The sequence below is a fragment of the Quercus robur genome, chromosome 11, assembly GCF_932294415.1.
Source record: "Quercus robur chromosome 11, dhQueRobu3.1, whole genome shotgun sequence".
NCBI classification, from domain to species: domain Eukaryota; kingdom Viridiplantae; phylum Streptophyta; class Magnoliopsida; order Fagales; family Fagaceae; genus Quercus; species Quercus robur.
The window spans coordinates 25,733,122-25,755,325 of NC_065544.1; the positions used below are offsets into that span (position 1 = coordinate 25,733,122).

At 35.3% G+C, this 22,204-nt stretch overlaps 1 protein-coding gene across 3 annotated transcripts; it reads left to right on the forward strand.

Moving 5' to 3' along the window:
• Positions 1-562: 562 nt before the first annotated feature.
• Positions 563-17,994, forward strand: LOC126706291 (protein EXECUTER 1, chloroplastic). 3 transcript variants are annotated; one of them, XM_050405693.1, is made up of 12 exons: positions 563-1,160; positions 2,067-2,183; positions 2,276-2,341; positions 4,361-4,467; positions 5,937-6,018; positions 8,877-9,629; positions 9,731-9,854; positions 10,029-10,198; positions 13,471-13,545; positions 13,669-13,761; positions 13,904-14,052; positions 17,501-17,994. In XM_050405693.1, exons 1-11 carry the CDS (start codon positions 765-767, stop codon positions 13,994-13,996), a joined length of 2,076 nt encoding a protein of 691 aa, XP_050261650.1. In that variant the 5' UTR covers positions 563-764; the 3' UTR covers positions 13,997-14,052; positions 17,501-17,994. The 3 variants fall into 3 exon arrangements, with proteins under 3 accessions (XP_050261650.1, XP_050261649.1, XP_050261648.1); XM_050405692.1 differs by having other exon boundaries at positions 17,523-17,994; XM_050405691.1 differs by having other exon boundaries at positions 564-1,160; positions 17,551-17,994.
• Positions 17,995-22,204: the final 4,210 nt, after the last annotated feature.

A 22,204-nucleotide genomic window follows, 5' to 3' on the forward strand; every position in this document is an offset into this window, starting at 1 on the left:
AGAGTAGTCCACAGTAAAACGAATTTTGATTTTGTATACCAACCATTCTTTTTTTTTTTATGATAAGTTGTATGCCGACCATTATCCAAAAGGAGTTGGGCAAAGGAAAAAGTCAATCACAAAGGATTATTCTTATTTACCATTTACATTACAGCTCTTATTCCCCAAACAGTTGCGGTATTTGCAATTGGATATCTTCTGACATATCCGGTTAAAGATTTGTACATGATAAAATTGACCAAACTAGAAGATCCAAATGAGTGTATTATCACAATCTAGGGAGAGGCAATCTAGTGATTCACTATCCACGTGTAAGTCAGGAGTTGTGAGCTCAAACCAGAATTATCTTAGGGAGTAGAAACCTAAAAAATACTATTTTGGGTTGAACTGGAAAATTCAGGACACATGAACTGAAAATTCAAACCTTATCCCCAACTTGGCCTACCCTTCACTTTTTTCCCTTACGTAAAAAATAAAAAATAAAAAAAAGCTATCCATCCTTATCAAAAAAAAAGAAAAGAAAAGAAAAAAAAACTATCCATCAAAATAATCAAGGACTGCTCTTTGTCTCTTTCTTTTTTCTCACATGGTTGTCGGATTTGTGTCACCACAGAACCTGGTTTTCACTTTCTCTCATCACGACCACTAAAACCCCATATATAAATACCAAACACACACACACACACACACAAAAACTCAACTCAGTCACTTACTGTGTCTTGATAGAGGTTTCTTTCTTCTCTGTTTTATCAAAAATTTAATTTATGGCTTCAATATCATCATCTCACAACCTTACCTTCCCAAACACCAAAATCCCTTCCCACCCTTATCTCAAAAGACCAAACTACCCTTCCTCCTCTTCCCCACCGTTCCTTTCTCGGCTTTCCGACTCTGCCCTCTGCCGCTGCCGCCACGACTCCACATCTTCATCTTCATCCGATGACTGGCGGTGGGACTCGCTCCTCAAGAGCGCAATCAAGAGCTTCGATTCTTTCTTCAATCCTCGCCCCAACGATCTTCACAGGGACGCCGGAATTGCCGCCGCCGCCGCCGCCGCCGACGAAGAGAAACGACGCGAAGAAGAAGACTGGAATTGGGAACGCTGGCGAAAGCATTTCGACGAAATTGACTCCCAAGAGCGACTCGTTTCTATCTTGAAGGTATATAGAGGTTTTTTCATTTTTGGGATCTTTACGTTTTCTAAATTTATTTATTTTATTTTATTTTAATTCTGTTTTTCCATATTTGGTTCCATTTCTTGTTAGTAATTTGATCATTAATAAGTGCGCGTTATGTTAACTATTTCATGAAATATTAGCTCTAAATATATTAGAATGTATTCTGATAAAACTGTTCTGGCCGGTGGGGTCGTGTAGAAAGTATTATTGATACACCGTTTAGGCGAGTGGGGTCGTGTATCTGTGGTTTATTCCCTAAGGCGGGGAGAAAGGGCCCTACCTTGGTGAGGTTCCACTTTATAAAGAAAAGGGAGAATGTAGGGGTGGGTCCAAAGGGCCCTGCTACCAAGGCTCCGCGTCATTAAAAAAACTGTAGAATGTTGGGATTTTTTATTTTGATGGTTATGGACGGTTTGAAAATGGACTTTAGGATTAATATGAAAACAAAATCAAAGTCGTAATGAAGGTTTTGGAACGAAAGGGACCAAAATGAAAACAACTCCAAACTTTAAGGTCTCAAAATGTACTTTAGTCCTGGCTAGTTGACTAGGGAGGTGTAGTAGGGTCAGCAATGTCGCAATATGGAGCAGGATCCCCCATTGCCTCATGTGGATTATTTGGCGGGAGAGGAATGCTTGGATTTTTGAAGGGCGAATGATAGGTGCAGGATTGAAGATTTTATTCTTCAGTACTCTATTTGAGTGGATAAATGCTTCAGGTGTCTTGTTTTCTACTTTATCTGATTTACTTGATTGTTGTACTTTTCATGCTTAATTTTGTGTTCTTATTGTATACGTAGTTGATTAAGAAATTTTCTTACTTATCAAAAAGAAGAAGTGTATTTTAGTCTTTCTTTTACCCCTACTAACTAGGTTTTTGTGTGAACAGTCACAGTTAGGTCGTGCTGTTTTTACAGAGGATTATGAAGATGCTGCGAGGCTCAAAGTGGCCATTGCAGCTGCAGCTACTAATGACACCGTTGGCAGAGTCATGGCTTATCTCAATGTATGAAAAACATCATTAGAAAGCATTTTTTGGCTTGTATTTCTTCCTTTTAACTTTTTGTGTGCGTGTGTGTCACATTGTCTTTGTTTCAGAAAGCTGTAGTGGAAGAGCGATTCCAGGATGCGGCTTATATAAGAGATAATGCTGGTGCTGGATTGGTGAGTTACTTTAATTAAAAATTGGAATCATACTGTGCATATATGTCTTTGTTGCAAATATATATATATATATATATTTTTTTTTTCGTGTGCAAGTTTAAAATGTAGATTGATAAGTGATTCTAGTGCTGGTTCAATGTGCAATGAATGAAAAAAAGAAAATTTCTTTATATTTTTTGTACCAATAAATGGTTTATGGATTCAATAAACGGAAAACATTTTGAATTCCTAATAGAAAAATATGCTTTACAGGTGAACATAAGAGATTTTTCCCAACAATAGTCCCTAGAAGCAGATGCCAAGTGTTTGTTTCAAGTAGTAGTGAGTGTCAAAATTTTATATATAAACTGATTATAATTTGGAAAATAGAGATGCAAGGTGGGATCATGGGTGGCTCTTAACTTTTTCACATTGAATCCAAAACATTTTAGGTTGCAATGGAGGAAGGAGGTAATGTTTTCACTCTAAGAATCATTGAGAGGGAAACATTTTCCATGTTTTATATTCATAGGATGAGATAGTGCAAGGTATACTTATAAAAAAAAAAAAAGAGATAGTGCAAGGTAGCTCTTGGCCATGTTGGTTGAGCGCATTCATGCAGACTTGTCCAAGGACTTCATAAAAGTCTTCATGGCCCCATGATGCACCATCATGTTTGGACAAAATTAGACTCTAACCAAGTACGGAGGTAGTGCACAAAAGGGGATGGTCATCATCCAGGAAGGCTATTTAGGAAGTGGTTGGAGAGGTTTCAGCATGGTGGTGAGGAAATTACTAGAATTTAGAGAATTCATACTCTTGTTTTGTCCAACCAATGACTATGACAGCTAGAAACAAAGTTTACAAGGGTCAACACATTGCTCAACAAACAACACAAGCTAACATGGCAATGCCTACGGAGGGGAAGATGCATGACTAAACTTCAAACAGATTTCTGAGTCAAGGAAAGAAGTATCAAGGACAGTCTAGGAGTGACAATGAATTCCAGAAAATTCGATTGTCAGTAGAAGGAAAGCGGTAGTAATTGTAATTTGTAAATCTGAAAGATAATTTTTGGGCATGACTCTGTTTAAGCATTATTCAGTGTGAGCTTATGGAAAAATATATTCCAAAGTTGGGCTAATTTTGAAAGTTATATATATTTTGAGGTGGGGGCAGATACTAGGGTTTGTTTTCAGTATGATTGTTGGTGTGGGGATGATAACCTAGAGCCCTGTAAAATTGCGAGAACCATAGAGGCAACGATGGCTGATATTTGGATGTGTCAAATGCATACTCAATGGAGCCCTTCTATTTGGACAGTTCAAGATGGGGGGCTAGAGTCCATGGATTCTTTCTTGGAGGATCTGTATGCTGGTAAGGTGCACCAGGGTCTGGAGTATAGGATAATATGAGGATTGGAGACCTATTTTGTGTGTTAGAGCTTCACCTTGTGTTGGATTCTTTGTTTGGACAGCAGCAAAGGGTAAATTTTTAACAACAGATAATTGGAGAAAGTGGGGGTATTTGTGCTTATTTGGAATGTGTTGTTTCAAAAATGGTGCCAGATTTATCGACTTGTTGGAAAGGTTTATTTGGGAAAAAGGCAGAGTCAGAAATTTTGGGGGCTATCCTTTGTGTTTGATGTAGACTATATGGAGAGAAAGGAATATGCATAGTTTCAAAGGCAAAGAATGTTCAGTAATCCAGTTGAAGTCTCAGTTCCTTGGAACACTAATGAGATCGAACAAGTTGACTGGCTATGATTTTCTGTAGATCTTGTAGCTTTTATGGACAAGTACTTTAGATGATTTTCCTTACCACTCTTATCTCAATTACAGTGTCCTGATGTATAATACCCGTTTACTTGGGCTATACTTCTCTATTTCTATTTTATCAATGAGATCCTTTTACTTAGAAAAACAAACCAGTTTGTAAATGAGTCCTCTTCTTTTTAAGGAAATTGCGTGAGCAGCTAATATAATTATGTTTATTTGTTTCCTGGTCTTATGTAGTTTGTTTTTTGATTCCATTTTCCAGGTGGGATGGTGGGCTGGCATTTCAAAAGATATTAATGATCCTCTTGGTTTAATAATTCGGATAACACCAGAGCATGGAAGATATGTGGCAAGAAGTTATAGCCCTCGGTGAGGTCTTCTTGATTAATGAAAAGTTTCATTTGGATATCATGTTCTTCGTGAAACTACACTTCTTAACAATCAACATCAAGCTTTAGTCAGACTCTTTAAGTCTTAACCAAGACTGGAGCTTTGATATTGGAGTTGTTTTCTGTTGGAATTAAAAACGCATTTGTGCCTTTTGTTTTGTTGGGGTTTCCTTGTTTATTGCTTTCCATTGTTTTAATTATTCTTTGTTGAAAATGGGTTTGTTTAGGGATAGTTGTTCATGAGTTGATGGGTTTTCCTTGTTAATGTTTGAATATATCGGGGGGACAGGAATGCTACCATAGATCCCTAGTAGTTAGATTGCAGTCGGAAATCTGTGTTCAAATTTTCTGTGAGTTGTATTGTATTGCCCTTCAAAATGAAGAAATGCTGTTACGGTCTTAAACCTTTGTACCAGAGAGAAAAATTGAGGGTATCAAAAAAAAAAAAAAAAAAACACGTGCTTTTCAAACATTAAAATTTCAATAATTTTTTATTGCATATACAGTCCGGCCAGAACAGAAGATTGAACTGTTCCACCCATGGCTGATAGCCTTTATGGAGTTGAGAGCAGTCAGTTTTAGAAAATCTTGCTTGTAAGACTTTTGCGACTGAAAAAATAGAAGCAGAACATGTAAATTACAAAAAATTCAATTAGAGCTGATAATAGAGGAAAAAGCAGATTTTAACAGCTTTACCTGTTGTCAATTAAAAGAGCCTGGGGGCAGGGGTGGGAATGTATAAAAGCAGCTCCTACATGTAGGGGTGAATGCGGTTTGGTGCAGCCGGTGTGGGGAAAGGTTTTTGGGTGGTTCGTAAAATGTGAACCGCCGCCATGCCATTGGATTGAAATTCTGGCTACATCGGTGGTGGTTATTGTTGGTACGGTGGTCAGTTGCTTCGATCACTATGTACAAGAGAGAGAGGGAGAGACGGAAGAGAGATACCAGAGGCTTTGATCTGGACTTGAGAGGCTTACTTCCATTTGCAGCCCTGGTCGTCATCAGAATCTCTCTGTAGTGGTTGGCACGGTGCAAAACTGATGTGGTGGGTTGGAGGCGGATTGGGTCTGTTCACCCCTACCTATGTTCATGTCTAGCCCTGATTAGGCAAATTAGGGATTTCTGGTTTTTTCTTTTGGAATGTCAATAAGCCACAAGCCCTTGGCTACAGCTGTTTCATTGGTCTTCTAGCCAAAATTCACTGGTTTTAGTATGATTATTTATTTTAACTGCTGTATGCTATCCTATCTGGAAGATATCTTATCAGGAAGGTTTGGTTATATATTTAGTCAACACTGGTTTGGTTATCTTGGGTACCTTTTCATATTTACTTATAATTTAAAGCACTTTTGGTACATTGATTAATTTTTTTTTTCAATCAGATCCTGCTACATGGTGTGCTGCTTTTGCTGATTGTTCAATCTTGTTTCTCTTTTCCCCCCTTTCCAGGCAACTTGCTACAGCTGCAGCTGGTGTTCCATTGTTTGAAGTATTCCTTAGAGTGAATAAGAGAGGTGAATACAAAGAGCAGGTTCGTTTTCTCTAGCCACTTGAGGTTGTTGTATACTTTGCTGATTGAATCATCTTTTCTACTTGCAAAGAATTTGACGTAGATCCCTTTATGGGTGCTTTTGAATTTGTACTTTTTACTGAGTTCTCTGTAAAATACTCACTAAAGACCTTTTTGTGACTATCCCATGTGCCTGGAAGTTGAGAGAGAGAGAGAGAGAGAGAGTTGTAGGTGAATGGATTTGAGGGGTCATTCCATTAGCCTTTGAGTCAAATGGAATTCACACCCCAATAAGTATGGGGTGGTAGGTGAGGCTTTTGGTTCAAGTCTTGTGATGTGAGTCACCAATTTAAAAAAAGAGAGAAAGGAACTGAGGTTTCATTTTGGTTTGGTCTTAAGAGCATTCACATCAACCTCTACACAATTTTAGCTAAACTAGTCCCAAAAACTCAACTTTTACTATTTTAACAAACACACACCTACATCGGTCTCAATATTTATTTCTTTACTCTTAACAAAATATTATTTATTCATTCTTCCCCATCCCATTTCACAGCCACACCTGACACCACTGCACACTCACACCACCAAGCATCCCTGCCTTAGAAAACCCGGGCCATTGAATACAGAATTCACCGTCAAGCTCATCCACCAAATCAACAAAATCGGTTAAACCCATCCACCAAATCAACAAAATCAGTAAATCGCAATGAACCCATCCACCAACAAAATCGGTAAACCTAGACCATTGCCCATCCACCACCGTTGACAAATGGAGTTCTCAAACCCAGGTCGCCATAGATCTATGCATGAGAGAGAGAACCGCAAAAATCAACCCAAAAAACCCCACAACAAGCAACCCAAATCAACCACAACCCAGCCGCTGACCCAAATCTGTAAACGGAACCATCTATGGATTGCACGGGATGGAGATTTGTTCAAGGAGGAGCTTGATTGGCCATGGAGGTTTGATTCGAAGGAGAGAGAGAGAGAGAGGGGAGAGCTTGGTCTGGTTGAGGGGAGATTGTCAGTGAGGAAGAGAGAAATGAATTTAAAATTGGGTGAAATTTAGTTTGTTGATGAATAGGGCTCAACAATTGTATTGAAACACTGTTCATTTGTTAGCTATTTGGGACAAAATATTGAGGCCGATGCATGTGGCTTTAGGGACTTTCACAAATTTTTTTTTTTGACTAAGGGTTGTTTTATACTTTTATCTACATTGCTGTGAATGCTCTTAGAGTGGAAATAAAGCTGTATTTGATGGATATGTATGATAACAGATAACATGAACACTACAAGCTTTAGCATATGTCATGCATGAGAAAAATTCTGCTATTTCTGGTATAATAATTGATTCAGCAAGGAATGTAAATTTTCTTGCCAATGAGCTCAAGTTCAATTGGCATCTCCTCCCCTTATAAGTTCTAGGTGGAGGATGACATTGTGGGTTTATGATCCATTGGGTGCGTGTGTACCTTAACAAAAAAAAAAAAAAGGAATGGCAATTTGCGTGAGGTGGTGAATTGCAAAGTACTTAAGTGATTCACAATTTATAAATCATTTAGTAGTATGAACATGCATATTTGGAGTTATATTGTTATTTGTTGTTGGAAACAGCTTTGTTGCTCAAGTATTTGGTGAGCCTCACAGGCTTTTCATTCATCACTGGTAACCAATGTTTCATTTCCAAGCATGAATTTTCGCACCTAGATTCATTGTTGTTTATGATGGAGAGTTGTTTCTTTAATACTTCAGAAATTACTGCATTTCCTAAACTAGATTTTAATTGAAGGAGCCTCCTTTAGTGGTTTTGGCACAAGTCAATGGATGTCCTTGTTAAATGTAGTCGAGAAGCTTACTTTGTGGTTTTGGTTTTCTTTTTATGATAGGTATTACATTTTATCTTTTTATTCTCTTTCTTGTGCTTTAAACATTTACACCCTTTCTTGTTTCGATAAAAAAATTTTCCTAGAAAAATGTCATCAATGGCAAATATTTTGAGAGAGCATGGTGTTTTTTTTTTTTTTTTTTTGGGGGGGGGGGGTTTGGTCCAGACCTTGAAAATAATTTTGTAGTGTTTGGTTGCACTAAAAACCTCTCTCTCTCTCTCTCTCTCTCTCTACCTATATATATATATTTGTTAAAACCAGCAAAAACATACAAAATTCAGTAGGCAGTAGTGGTTGTGGAATGTGGTGGCAGCATGGAGGAACTAGGAGAGGGAGAGGTGGTGAAGGTGGCATGGAGGGTTATTATTTTTTGGGTTGGGGGAGGAATTGGGGGGGGGGGGGGGTGATTGGTTGAGGGAGTTGGGGAGTTGGGAAGGGCCACAAGCTTGATCTAGAAATTGATTTACACCTTTTGCATTAAATTGTTCTTTTCCTCTTTGGTATAGTTTTCTATTAACCATGATTTTTTTTACTAGTAATTTTGGTTGTACCAAATACCTTAAAATGCAAAAAACTATATCCAAGTGTTTTACGGTGAAAACTTGGCCTTAATAAAGTGACGTTTTCAAAAAGTGAAAAACAACTAGGGTGTCGCTTTATATTGGTGCTCTTTTCTCAGGCAATCTTGGATTTGTTTCATCCTTAAAATTTTTATCCTTATGGAGTCTATCATCTCTCACACATTTCATATTTTGGCAATTTTGGTTGATAAACGGCACACATTAGGGTGCTTGTTTCTTTGAGGAATTTCTATTATGCATCTATAATTTGAGATTCTGCAATATTGGATATACTTGCATCCTTATATACTTATAGGCATGCATGAGTTTGCCCAGTGTTTCACTTGTGATGTTTTGGATTCTATGTTTATTGTGTGCTATATCATCATGTTTTGTATGTTATCTTTGCACATCATATCATTTTCAGGCTGTGTTCTTAAATCGGAGAGGATTTTTTCAAGATTCTCCAACAGTTCGCTCTAAAGCATTGGATGCCACTGGAAATTTGAATCCGTTAGACTCAACTGAAGACAAAAGTGATCTAATTGTTGTGAATACTGAAGATCCTGAAGATGGTGATGATAGGGATGATAGTTCTGATCTAGCTGAAGGTCTGTCTGGTTTCCAGAACATCTTGAGAGATATGATTCCTGGTGTGAAGGTCAAGGTTTTAAAAGTGACGGCACCGGGGAAGGTAGACAGGGATTTAATATCCAAGGTTATTGAGCAGATAATTGAGGAAGAAGATGAAGAGAAGGACAATGAGATAGAAAGTGTAGAAGCAAAAGATGAAGTTAATGGGGAAAGTGACCAAGAGAGTGATGGAGTTAATGAGGAAAGTGACCAACAAAGTGATGAAAGTGAAATGGATGATGATCCTGAAATTATTGAAAGTGAAGACCGAAATGAAATTGCTGTTAAATTTGTTGTTGGCGGTCTTGCTCAGAAACTTTCCAACAGTGGGCCTACTAAAGATTTACTCCGTGTACCTGCTAAGCTAGAGAAGAAGGGGCATTTGTCATTTTGCTTTTCTATAGAGAAAAATATCACTCAGCATGATTCTGGTGGCAAGGAACAAGCTTCAGTAGATAAATCAGCTAAGCGTCGAGTTCAACGCAGCATCGACCATGTTATGTTTGATCTTTCTAAATTCATCGGTAGGGAGAAGATACCTTTGAAGGTTGGTTTGAAGTTTTTACTTGGCATATCTTTTTACGAATTTTATTTTGTAGTGTAGACCCACATCAATGCTTAGTTTATAATCTTATGCTTCACTTCCAGGTACTCAAAGATGTTGGTGAATTAATAAATCTCACACTCATCCAGGCTCAAAATTATCAATCATTGTCTGGATCAACAACCTTCAATCGCATTGAAATACCAACTTCATCAGATCCTCTGAATGGTGATTTTTATATAAGAACATGTTCATTTTTTATATATCTTTATATACAATTAGCTACTTATAGTACTTTTTTTATTTTATTTCTAAATACTTGACTGGACTGTCTCTTTCTTGGGACCTTGAACCAACTTCCAGTGTAAAGACTAAAAGTTGAGAAAATGTCCATTTTGTCAGGACTTTACATTGGTGCACATGGGCTGTACACCTCGGAAGTCATTCATCTGAGACGCAAATTTGGTCAGTGGCAAGAAGATGGTGGGAAAAAGGAGCCTTCAGATCTTGAATTTTATGAATATGTAGAAGCTGTGAAACTTACGGGTGATCCTTATGTACCAGCTGGCAAGGTAATTTCTTAAATTTGATTATTTTATGTTACCATGGTATTGACACCAGATTTAGTGGAGCTTATTAACAAGTTTGTATGGTTCCTATTAGTGACTAGTGTTTCTACAAATTTTCACTGTCTTTTGTGTGTTTTTTCTTTCGCAAAAAAAAAAAAAAAACTTTGAATTGTTAGGAATCTTGTTCTTATACAAGAGATACTTGCAGCTCAGTCTGCTACAGCTGGTAGTTTAATACTTGGTATTGGATGTAAATGAGCTTTGCTGAAAGTAAATTCTTATTGGCTAGCTAGAAAATAGAAGTTAACGGTTCTAAGTGTCAGACATTGGTATGTAAGATGGCATGAAATCCCTTTTTGATACTTTTGGATGTGACTTCATGCCTGAAGGGGTAGGTAGTGTAGTCAAAGACAAACTGGGCACTTTCTTAGGTGCACATGTGAGGCAAGGTGCCACTAAGGTGCCTTTGAGGTCCTAAGGCAAGGTGCCTTTAGTGAGGCACTCACCCTAGAGAGCCTCAATGAAATGCAGGAAAAAAAGGAAAAACAAAGAAGGCCATTTTGTATTTTTTCCAAAAAGGGTAGGTATTTACTTTAATTCAAGTCAGTGGGTGTCTCATTCTTTCTCTTTTACCTCTCTTTTTGAATTTGTATCATATTATCTTTTAGCTTTTATGATTTTTCGCTGGTTTTTTTTTTTTGGGAAATTTTTTTATGTGAATTCTTGCCCAAAACAAGCCTATTATACTGGCAAGGAAAGTTGAACATTGAAATGTTCTGCTGACCATTGGAATTTGCTGCAGTTTGTGGTGCGGAATATTATAGTTCTTTTTATTTTTTTATTTTTAAATAAGTAGATGTGGAATCTTATAGTTCAGTACCTTGTGAGTTATGACTTGGAATGTAAGAATTTTGGCACTGGTTCAGGGAAAACTAACATATCTGTGCAGATAGAGAGAGAATAGAAAAGATAAAGAAAATAGAGGGAAAGAAGAAGAAAGATTAACCTAGCATCACACTCAAGTGAAAGATGCATGGCACATCAAACAAATGACTGTGTTTTGTATTTGACTTCTGAAAATAACAATTAATGCCTTATATAGGCTTCTACTTACCCAACTTTTCATTTGGCCATCTAAAATATCGATACATGCCTTATAAAACCTCGCACATGATCAAGCACAACTAACCATCTACTGGGAACGGTGCTGGAGGACAAAAAAACCTGTCCCCTAAAATAAAATATTTCTAGAATACAACTAAATTAGTGAGTTACTGCCTGCATCAGTTTGTTTTTAAATTCAATAAGATGCCCACCCTGTAGATGCAAAGGAGCTTGGGTGTCAAAATATACCATGGAGCCCCATGCAGCTCCTATAAACCCAGGTGGAATTTTTTTTTTGGGTTATGTTAGACTTTACCATAACCTCTAATATGTGATTTCAGTTTGATGATGCAAAGGGTCAGCTTTTAATGTTATGAATACTTCACAATAATTATGGTAGTCATGATATAAAATAACAAAACTGGTTGGTCTGCTTTAACCGATATGAAGCATTTGATATTGTTTTAAAACCTTTTTGCTCTTGTATCAATGTGGCTGACTTAAATTAGGTCATAAGTAGTTAAATACGCTATTTGTGCTTTGTATATGTGGAAAAGAATACATTTATTATGTTTCTCTAAATTTGTGACGCATTATATGGGATAAAGATGCAATATGATACATACACGGTGATGTCAATTCTTGAAAATATAGGATCAGTACAATAGGGGTAAATTAAATAACATAACTAGTTAGTAACTTATGCAATGCACAAAAAAGTTCAACAAAATATGATATTTTTCTGATTTATTTTTATAGAATTTGAAATTTTTAATATACATTTATGATTATGTTTGTATATGGAATTATTTATTGTATTATTTAAAGAAAATATGTTGTGGCGAAATTCTAATGGAGGTTTTTTTTTTTTTTTTTTTTTTTTTGTTGAGATAATTCAATATTTATAACAATGGGAAGGGACCGCGTGGGGGGGGGGGGGGGGATTTGGATGTCTCCTTTGGAAACACCAAGAGGGGTAGTAGGTTTTAAACTCAATAAAAAAATATGTAGTAGACCAATGATGTGGAAAAATGTGGGCTTTCAAAAGCTTATATGTCTGGAGTATTTATTATTTTAGTTTTTAGGTTACGAGACAAGCAGCAATCAATAGAAGGCATAGAATATGTATAAATGATGAAACTATTTTAGAAGCAATAAATAACAAAAGAAAGCATGATCCATGATCCATATCTGATATTTATAAAACTTTCAAGGGCACTAGTCTTGTATTTTACATGGAGCCCCCCTCTTTTTTCCTTATGAACATTCAACTTTTACCTCCAAAAGTATCATGTCAGATCTGTTCTATATTCCAACTATATCCTGCTATTAAGGATATGCATCCAATACATATCTTAGCATCTATAGCTGATATGTATCACATACAGGTATTGTGGCTATTATGCGGTATATGTGCTTCCTAACTTAAAATCCAACTGAAAATTTTGTGTGTTTTTTGCTACATGTTATTTTGATTAACAAGGATGTCTAGAGTTTTTTGAGTACCTGACTGCCCCAGGTGTGTGTAGTCTCCCGTTCCTCACACACCAAGTAATTATAAGAAGGAATTCCTTGGGGGTGGCAGCAAGATGTTGGCTAGAGTTTTCGAACCCAAGACCTCATGAATCTCATGAGGCTTTAGAAACTACTAGGCCAACCCCTTGGGGATTTTTGCTACACTTGCTGTGTCTTTGCAACAACAAGGGTTACTTGGTTTCGGCAAGATTCTATGTTTGTATATAGTTATTAAAAAAAATTTCTATTGTTTGTATATAGATAGAATGAATGTAGAAGGTATTAATAACAACCTCTTGGCATTAATAAGTTTGTTGGCACTGTTTTTAGGAAAATAAAATCTTGTTACTCATTTTTAGCTTTTCTTGTGAATTTTCTTGCTCATATATTAGTGCAAGTAAAATATGTTTTAAATTTTTTACTGAAATGAAACCTTGTAATATTTCTGAGGGATTTGTTATTAGTATTCTCTTTTGAGTCTAGGATACTATAGTTCCATAGATTATGGAGATTGGGTTAGCTCATAATCTAAAGGTTGAGCATATTGCTGGTGCTGAATACCCAAAAAAAGAAAAGAAAAAAACAATGGTCCTGAGACACGATAATCATCCTTTTATGAAGTTTATCCCCATAATCATGACATTGTTGGTCCGCAGGTGGCATTCCGTGCAAAGGTTGGAAAAAGATATCAGCTTCCACATAAGGGGATTATTCCAGAAGAATTTGGAGTGGTATCATTTTAACTTATGCATCTGAATTTTTCTAATCTCTTGTATGCATTTCTCTTGTTCATTGTCACCACTTTCTCTTTTCCATAAATTTAAGTGCTTCTTGTGATCATGTTGGCTACTCAGATTGCTCGTTATAAAGGTCAAGGTAGGCTTGCTGATCCTGGGTTTCGCAATCCTCGATGGGTTGATGGTGAACTTGTCATTCTTGATGGAAAGGTCTACATTTCACTATTTATCTTGTCTAACTGTTTTGTAGTATTCACTATGTTTTTCTTGAACATGTACTATACTGTTTTTTTTTTCTTTCTTTCTCAAATGCGTACTGATTGTGTTATGTACCTTCAATGAAATTTTGCAGTACATTAAAGGAGGGCCTGTTGTTGGATTTGTCTATTGGGCCCCTGAACTACATTTCTTGGTGTTCTTCAATAGGCTAAGGCTTCAAGAGTAGATTCTCGCTGTACATACTATGTTCCAGCATGTAAATCCTTTGTTCAGATTTTGTAGGTAAGTTCCCCTTGTGCAAAAAGAAAATAAGTTTCATGTTGTGCTCATGATTAACTGGGGTTTACTTTCTTTAGACAATTAGCAAAGTTGAAATGCTTTGATAAGAAATTATTTTATCAGCTAAGTTGAAATGTTAGTATAACCTTACAAATGTTGGCAATTTCTAACTCATTATCATGTGCGTATCATTGTTGGGTGTGGTCATAGTCATGGATCACCATCATCGCCATCTCTCCTTTGGAAAAGGGGATCACATAGCAACTCGTGAATACTGAATTGCTTGCATACATTTTAGTCCCCCCTCTAAGTTGAGCTTAGAATCAAGATTTCTTTATTTGCACATGCACAACAGAGTAAATCCCAGAACCTTGCATACAGCTTACATACATTTTTTCACCCCCTCTAAGCTCAGTTTAGAATTAAGCTTTCTTTGATTTGCACATGCACACACAACAGATTAAATCCCTGAACCTTGCATGTTGAAAAAGGAAGCATTTTATGCATCTATTGATATTGGAATTTCTAACTAGTATGTTGCTACAATATGACTTTCAACCACATAAGGTGTCACTAACTTCCTTATGACCATGATTGGTAGTATCTGGGGAAGGCCCAGAAAAAGAGAGCATATTTACTGGCCTGTTATATATAATATGTTTGGCATAAATTGAAAAAGGTTATGCACTGAATGACACCTTAAAATCCTTAATTAGAGGCTTTCCTGTTCACTAGAGAACCAAATATGGCCTACACCTTTATGTTAATGGGTGATTTTACTGTGTGTTTGGGTGCAGCATTTTTTACCTTGAATTTTGGGTTTAGGTTGGCATTTTAAATTCTAATACTTGTGATTTCTGAATTTGGTCAAGCTAAAAGTGGCAAATAAAAAATTCCTCTGAAACTATTAGGTGGAATTTGTCGTCTCAAAATCCTGGGTACAAATTCCTCCTAAATAGATGTCTTTTTCCAACTTACTCTGTGACAGGTCGTCTCTCATCATCATATTATTGGTCCTTGTATGAACACAAAACCTGATATTGCTCTTCCATCAATTGCACAAACCCCCTCAAAATTGGATTCAATGACTACCACTATGGCCTTTGAGGTGTTAAATTACCTAGTCCCCGGCTTTCTCTTCCTCTTGATGGAGGAAGCTATTAACACGATGTTCATTTTTTCAATAAAAATTCTATTACCTATAAAAAAGGAAGAATAAGATGGAAGAAGCTATTAACTAAGGAAATCTCATCAATGAGGAGCAAGAGGAAGTCCTCTGCTTCAAGCTTGCCATCTTTGCACTCATCAATTAGCTTGAGGAGCTCTGCTCGCCACTCTCCTCCTAAGCCCTCTCCAAGGGGCTCAGCCTTGTCATCCATCCTGTAACCCAATCGACATCCAGGGAGTACCTCAACTCATAGTTTCCTTTAACTGGTAGCCAATCAGCTTTTCCGTCTGTGATGTGGCAGCATGGAACCAAAGACATGGCAAACCCCTTGCATGTTCGTGTCTGAAACGTGTTGGGGACACGGCTGCATGTGTGTTTAGTTTTTTCTCATATACATCAAGATATGAAGAAGACATGGTTGCAACACAACTGCACTCTGGCCACTCAGAACAATCAAATCGATGCTCTTGAATCTCATTTGTGCCCCTCCAAACTCATCAGCTGTCTTTCTTTCTTGCCTGGTTCATGATCTTCTACTCTTCTGAAGCATGGAAATGGAAAGGATGCGATCCACTACTTCCTCCAACTTTTTTGATTTCCCCTCCTCTAACATTATCCCTGATAGCTTGTACATTGTTTTGTTTCCAACATTTCCTTCCCTGCTAGTTTCTCTCATTGGGATTCTTCCGTCTTTGCTTATATGAGGGTTTGTATTCCAACTTTTTGGCCTGATGTTTCTTTTTGGTATTAATTGTTTACATCTCCTTCATTCTAATAATTTATTCTCTCAATAAAAAAAAAAGTTTATATCTGACAAGAAAAAAAAAATTTATGTCCTCTTTTTTTTGATAAATAATACGCTTTATTAGAAAAAATGCATCAAGTACATAGGGAGTATATGAACAACATAATGCAAATCAGAAATAACAATGATCCATAACTCCAATAAATTACAAAAAGGATATGTCCCATGGCCAGCATCCACTAGAATAATGTTACGATCACTTGGAGTTTCAAATCCACAATTATTCGTACACACTACACACCCATCAAAAGTTCTAGCATTCCTTTCCTGCCAAATACACCACATCAAACAATGGGGAACAAAGTAACCGCGTACACAGGATGTGTACATAAAGTACATCAACATTAAGCACAAAATGAAAGCATTTCAAACATATTAGCAAAAGAAAATAAAGGGAAAGCATTCATCCACAAAGAAAGCTTAAGATCTGGCACAGATTTCTCCCTTCCTGTAAAAGTCACTGCATTCTCTCACACCAAAGACACCACATGAGGCAGATTGTGTTCCAAATCATACTATTGTCAGCTCTACCAAATATGCCTTTCCAACTAGCTAGAAGCTCCTCCACACCAAAGCATAACCCACATGACCCCAAACAGAACAAGCACCATACTCCATAGCTCTTGAGCAATAGGGCAATGAAGAAACAAATTCCAACTGACTTGCACATACAACACCATTCAATGATAAGTATGGATTTTAGGCCACAAACATTTTAACGGTTGTTACTTATTTTTAAAATCCAAAATAAACATAACATATGCTTAAAATAAATGTTAATTAATTAATTTCTGTCTCCCCATATCGTGTTCTACTTTTTCCTCAATTGCCATGTTGTCATCTCTGTATCTTGTCATGTTGTGTCCTGTGTCTGTGATTCTTAGTATGGCAGACCCATTGTTATTTGTAGACTTCTGCCCTATTTTCTAAAATTACTTGCTAAAAGATGAAGTTGAAAACCAGAAATTAATGGCAATTTCTATGAGTTGAAATCTCTCCCAAAAGGTTTTTTGGTTTCTGAATTGAGACCTTTATGTTTTCTTCATGGTCTTCAACTCCCATAGCTCACAAAATTTTTATATATTTGTATTTAAACTGTGTTTGTATGTGTACTATAATGGGTAGGTGTTGATCATGTTCACGACTTTATATGTCAAAATATGGTTTGACAGTGGGTGGCCGTGGTGTAATGGATGGGATTCATATATATATATATATATATATATATATATATTGCAGGTTGTATAAATGAGTTTCCTTGTTTATGTATGAATTATACAACAATGAAATTAGTATTTGATGGGTGTTAATTTAGAGGAAATTATCATTACAGGAAATCTTCTGTGCAAGTATTAATTTCATCCAAACACAACCAAAGGTTTTCTTGGATGAGAACTTTGACCTTATTCGATAGAAAATTATCATTACAGGCCTTCTCTATGTGCATTTGATTTTGCAAATATCTCCTATAATGACAGATAGTAGAGCCTATCATTACAGGCCTTCCTGTATCATCTTTGTTGTGCAGTTGTAGAAGATATATATTAGCGAAAAGTTGGTTTTTCTCCCCAAAGCAGCAGAGAAAGCCTGAAGATCTTCGGCTGTATGTCCTATATTAGCGAAAAGTTGGTTTTTCTCCCCAAAGCAGCAGAGAAAGCCTGAAGATCTTTGGCTGTATGTCCTATGCTCACCCAACTGACTGGCTTATTGACTCAATGTAACCATTGCAGTTTTTTGTTTGTTTTTTGACAAACAAGGGTATTCAGACATTTTCGAGTATCTGACTATTCACTGGGGTGTATTGTAGCTTTAAATTGCAACAAATGGTGCTCCCATTTCTCATTTATTGGAGCAACCCCTTACATCAATGTATTTTTTAGTTTTTGTTTTACTACAAATTAATTGCTAATTATCAGGGCTTTGTCTGGTAACTTGATCAGAATATGCTTTATATTTTAACTCTTATTTGATAGCTCCAAACCTTGGATGGGTCTTGTGAACTACCTTAACTGGAGATGTAAATATGTGAGGCCTGATGGCCTTATCTTTGGGGTTTAGTTCAAAATGATAAAACTTAAGTGCCATGTAATCAACTCATCATAATTCTTTTTCAATTTATTATGTCATATTCTTGTGTTATGCTATGCAAGACTTGAAAGTAATGTGGCTAGATAAACACCATAAACACCATGGTAGGATGCATTGAATTTTCTTGGAAGTTGTGTACCTGTACCATTAACTGAACCTAGAGAAAAAGTTTCCCTTGGTGTATACCCTTGAAGATACGATAACTTGTGTTTGGATGAGGTTATTTTTATTAGCTATTTTGTTTATCGCGTGAAGTATAGCTGTATCTTGAAAACGGTTATACTTTTTAAAAAGTACATATATTGTATATGAACACGTCCCAATTGGTAGCAAAAATACAAATTATATGCTTTAAATTTGAGTGGATTGTCATTTTAGAAACTGAAGTTAACATTTATTATCAACGTTCATCTATATTTTTAACCATTATTTTGTTTTTAATGCTATAACACCTATTTTAATTGAAAAACGCATTAAATAGATAATTTTGGTGTGGCTCTGAAGCTCATTAAATATCATTAACGCATTGTATTCTATATTTTCTTTCTTTTTGCCTTTATAATCCAACTTTGTATTTAATATGAGGGTAAAGTGCGTGTATATATTTATATATATTATGACTAGATATATTTTTCTTTGGTAAAAAATTACAACAGGATAATAATTCTCGATTTTGTCGATGGATCACTGTTCAAGAAAATATTTTTATCAGATGAAATGCCAAAATCGAATGAATTGATCAAAAGTAATTATGGTACGCAATAGTTCAAAAGTGAAAAACAAACGAGTAAGATCTAAAAAAGAAAAAGTATCTTTTGTAACATTCTTACAAAAAAATGTTACATAGGAGTTCTTGTGTATCCACAAGGAAAATCTGGAATCTATTAGGAAAAAAAAAAAAAAAAAAAAAAAACTCTATAAAAATATTATTATTCATGAAATTTTGAACCTCAATTTTCATTCTGCATATTGTAGGCATATTTAAAGTCTCCAAAAAATGCTAATTTTTGAAGTAAAAATATTCTAGAAGAGATTTGAATTGATATCCTAATTTGGCTAGAAAAGCACTAAATATTCCTAATTCTAGGAAATAATAACCCTAAACCTAGGGTTAGGGAAATCACATAATTTTTTTTTAAAAAAAAATTATAATTATCCCCCATGTTCAATCCTACATAAATTTAACTAGTTTTTTTACTTGATATTGATGTGGTGGCGTATCAATAAGTTGGAACTTCTTCTAGTAATTCTAGTTGTGGTAGCAAATCCAGAGATTGAACATGACCATATGGAATGCATCTAATTCCATTCAACATACTTCTGGACCTGATTTACAGATAAGAAAAATTTTAGAAGATAAGTCAGTTTGTAATCCAAGGAATAAAAGATCCATAGGAGAATATATTATACAAGGAAATGGTTTTCCATATTTGACTTTCTCAAACTGTGTTTTGGTTTTAATCACTAGCCTCCTAGTGTTGCAAGTCTATTTCCATCCATTTAGTTTATTTATTGTGCAAAAGTAACTCTACATTTAAAAAGACGTTTAAACAATAAACTGTAAATTCTACTGAAAGATGAAAATAAGTTCATCCAGATTATATCAATTCAATTTAACATAGATGATTTTTGTTTCATAAGTTTGAATTAGTTTTTCATAGTTAAAGTTTGGACAATTTTGCATGTTATGATAGTGCAATTGACCTGTTGTTTTTTTTTTTTTGAGACAAACCAAATTAACTAGTTACCTTGTAATAAGTTATTATTAGGTTGAGTAGGTAAAAAAAAAAAAAAAAAGGTTAGCTAAATCTGGTGTTGGAAAAAAATATTGTGCTTATGAGAATTAAGAAAGAGTTAGTCCCTATGAAGCACGGGTGCATTTCCGGGTGCGGGACTCGGCAATTTTTGAAAAAGTTGGATGCGGGTGTGGTAGGATGCGGCAATTAAAAAATTTCTAAAAATATTTTTATTTATATTTTTAATATATTGCTAAGCATACTTTTTCACATTATGTAAACATATACCAAATTTAAGAGCAATAGTAACTATTAACTAAATAATAAATCAAACCTAAGTCACAACATTACAACTTATATAAAAAATTAATTAATTTTTTTAAAAAAACCAGATCACAGATTCACAATAAGTAATAGTCAGAGGCTCAGAGCATGTGAGAGTATAATGAGCTTGAGATTAAAAAATTGAGATTGAAAGCTTTAATTAGTTTGATACCTGAGTTGAAAGCTTTAATATCAAAATAACGTTAAACAACTAAATATTAACTTGCTAAAACCCATAAATTTTTATTCTTTCTTATTTATTTATTTATTTTTCCCCTCAATTACCCACTACATTATTGAGTTTGTGTGAAACATTAGCTCTCTACCACATGTGCAAAGTGCAATACACATCCCAAAAAAATAATTAAACAAATAGATAAAATCTCTTGATCTATCAAATGGTAGAATAAAAAAGTAATAAATTTGTTTAAATATCTCCCCCATTTATTACCCCACCCACAACCCATTCTACGAGAAATTATTTGCTCCTTCCGGGTGGAGGAATGACGTGGTCTTCCTGGTGATATGAACCAATAAAAAGCAGCCATGTATTAAAAGAAAAGCTTAGTCAGCAACACACCTGCTACAATACTACTTCAGCCTTTTAAAATAACAAAACTTGAAATACACTTCCACTTCTATAATCCTGCTTTAGCCACTTCACCAAAAATTCTAAAACCCAAAAATTTCCAAGCCGCCCAGCTCTCTTCTCTCTCCCTCCCTGCATCATTGAAGAAAATTATCTTTGCATGAACAAGCTCTATGAGATTTTAAGCTAACTTTGTTCTTGGGTCTAACTCTTTTTAGCTTGTTTCCCTCTTTTCCCTTATGATTGAAGTGGTTGCTGGAATCCAATGCTCACCATCGTAACTAACCATGGTTGATCAAGGTATGTTACAAAGTCTCATTTCACTCTTCAAAGTCTTATTTTCTTGCTCTGTTCTGTCTCTATGTAGTTTATAATACAGTGCCTTCTATATGTTTGATAAAAAACCCAAGATAAAAAAGTTTTAAAATAATGAAATTTTTATTTTTATTTTCTTTCTATTTAGTTTTCCTAACTATGAGCCCTTGTTTTTAACTCTAGATTGCAGGTCTTTTATTTTAGAATGAGTCTTTGATTGAGACCTTAAGTTCAGTATTATAACGTTGTTGGGTTCCTCCTTTTCTTTCTTTTTTTTTCTTTTTTTTTTTTTTTTCTTTTTTTTTTTTTTTTTTTTTTTTTTTGCATTTGATTGTTGTTGTTGCTGATGCATTTGAATGTTGTGGTGTTTTTAATCATAGATATTAGAGTCAATGAGGAAGGCGTTGAAGATATTGAAACTTTGCTTGGAATGGTGGTGCATAGTGAGGATTTATAATATGTAGTTTATAATACAGTGCCTTCTACATGTTTGATAAAAAGCCCAAGATAAAAAAGTTTTAAAAGAATGAAATTTTTATTTTTATTTTCTTTCTATTTAGTTTTCTTGACTATGAGCCCTTGTTTTTTAACTCTAGATTGCAGGTATTTTATTTTAGAATGAGTCTTTGATTGAGACCTGAAGTTCAGTATTATAAAGATTGTTGGGTTCCTCCTCTTTTTTTTTTCTTTTTTTTTTTTTTTTTTTTTTTTTGCATTTGATTGTTGTTGTTGCTGATGCATTTGAATGTTGTGGTGTTTTTAATCATAGATATTAGAGTCAATGAGGAAGGCGTTGAAGATATTGAAACTTTGCTTGGAATGGTGGTGCATAGTGAGGATGAAGCATATAAATTGTACAATGACTATGCCATTCGAATTGGGTTCAGTGTTCGGAAAGAAAAAATCAGATATGCAAAAAATGTTGTAAGACAACGAGATTATGTGTGTTCAAAAGAAGGATTCCCACGAGATAGTGACAATTTGGATGATAAGAAGTTCAAAAAATTACCAACTAGGACCAGTTGTGAAGTTAGTATCCGGTTTATAGTGACAAATGGTGAGTGGAAAGTTACTCACTTCAATCCTACTCATAATCATGAGCTTGCAAAGCTAGAAGAAAGGTCATTTCT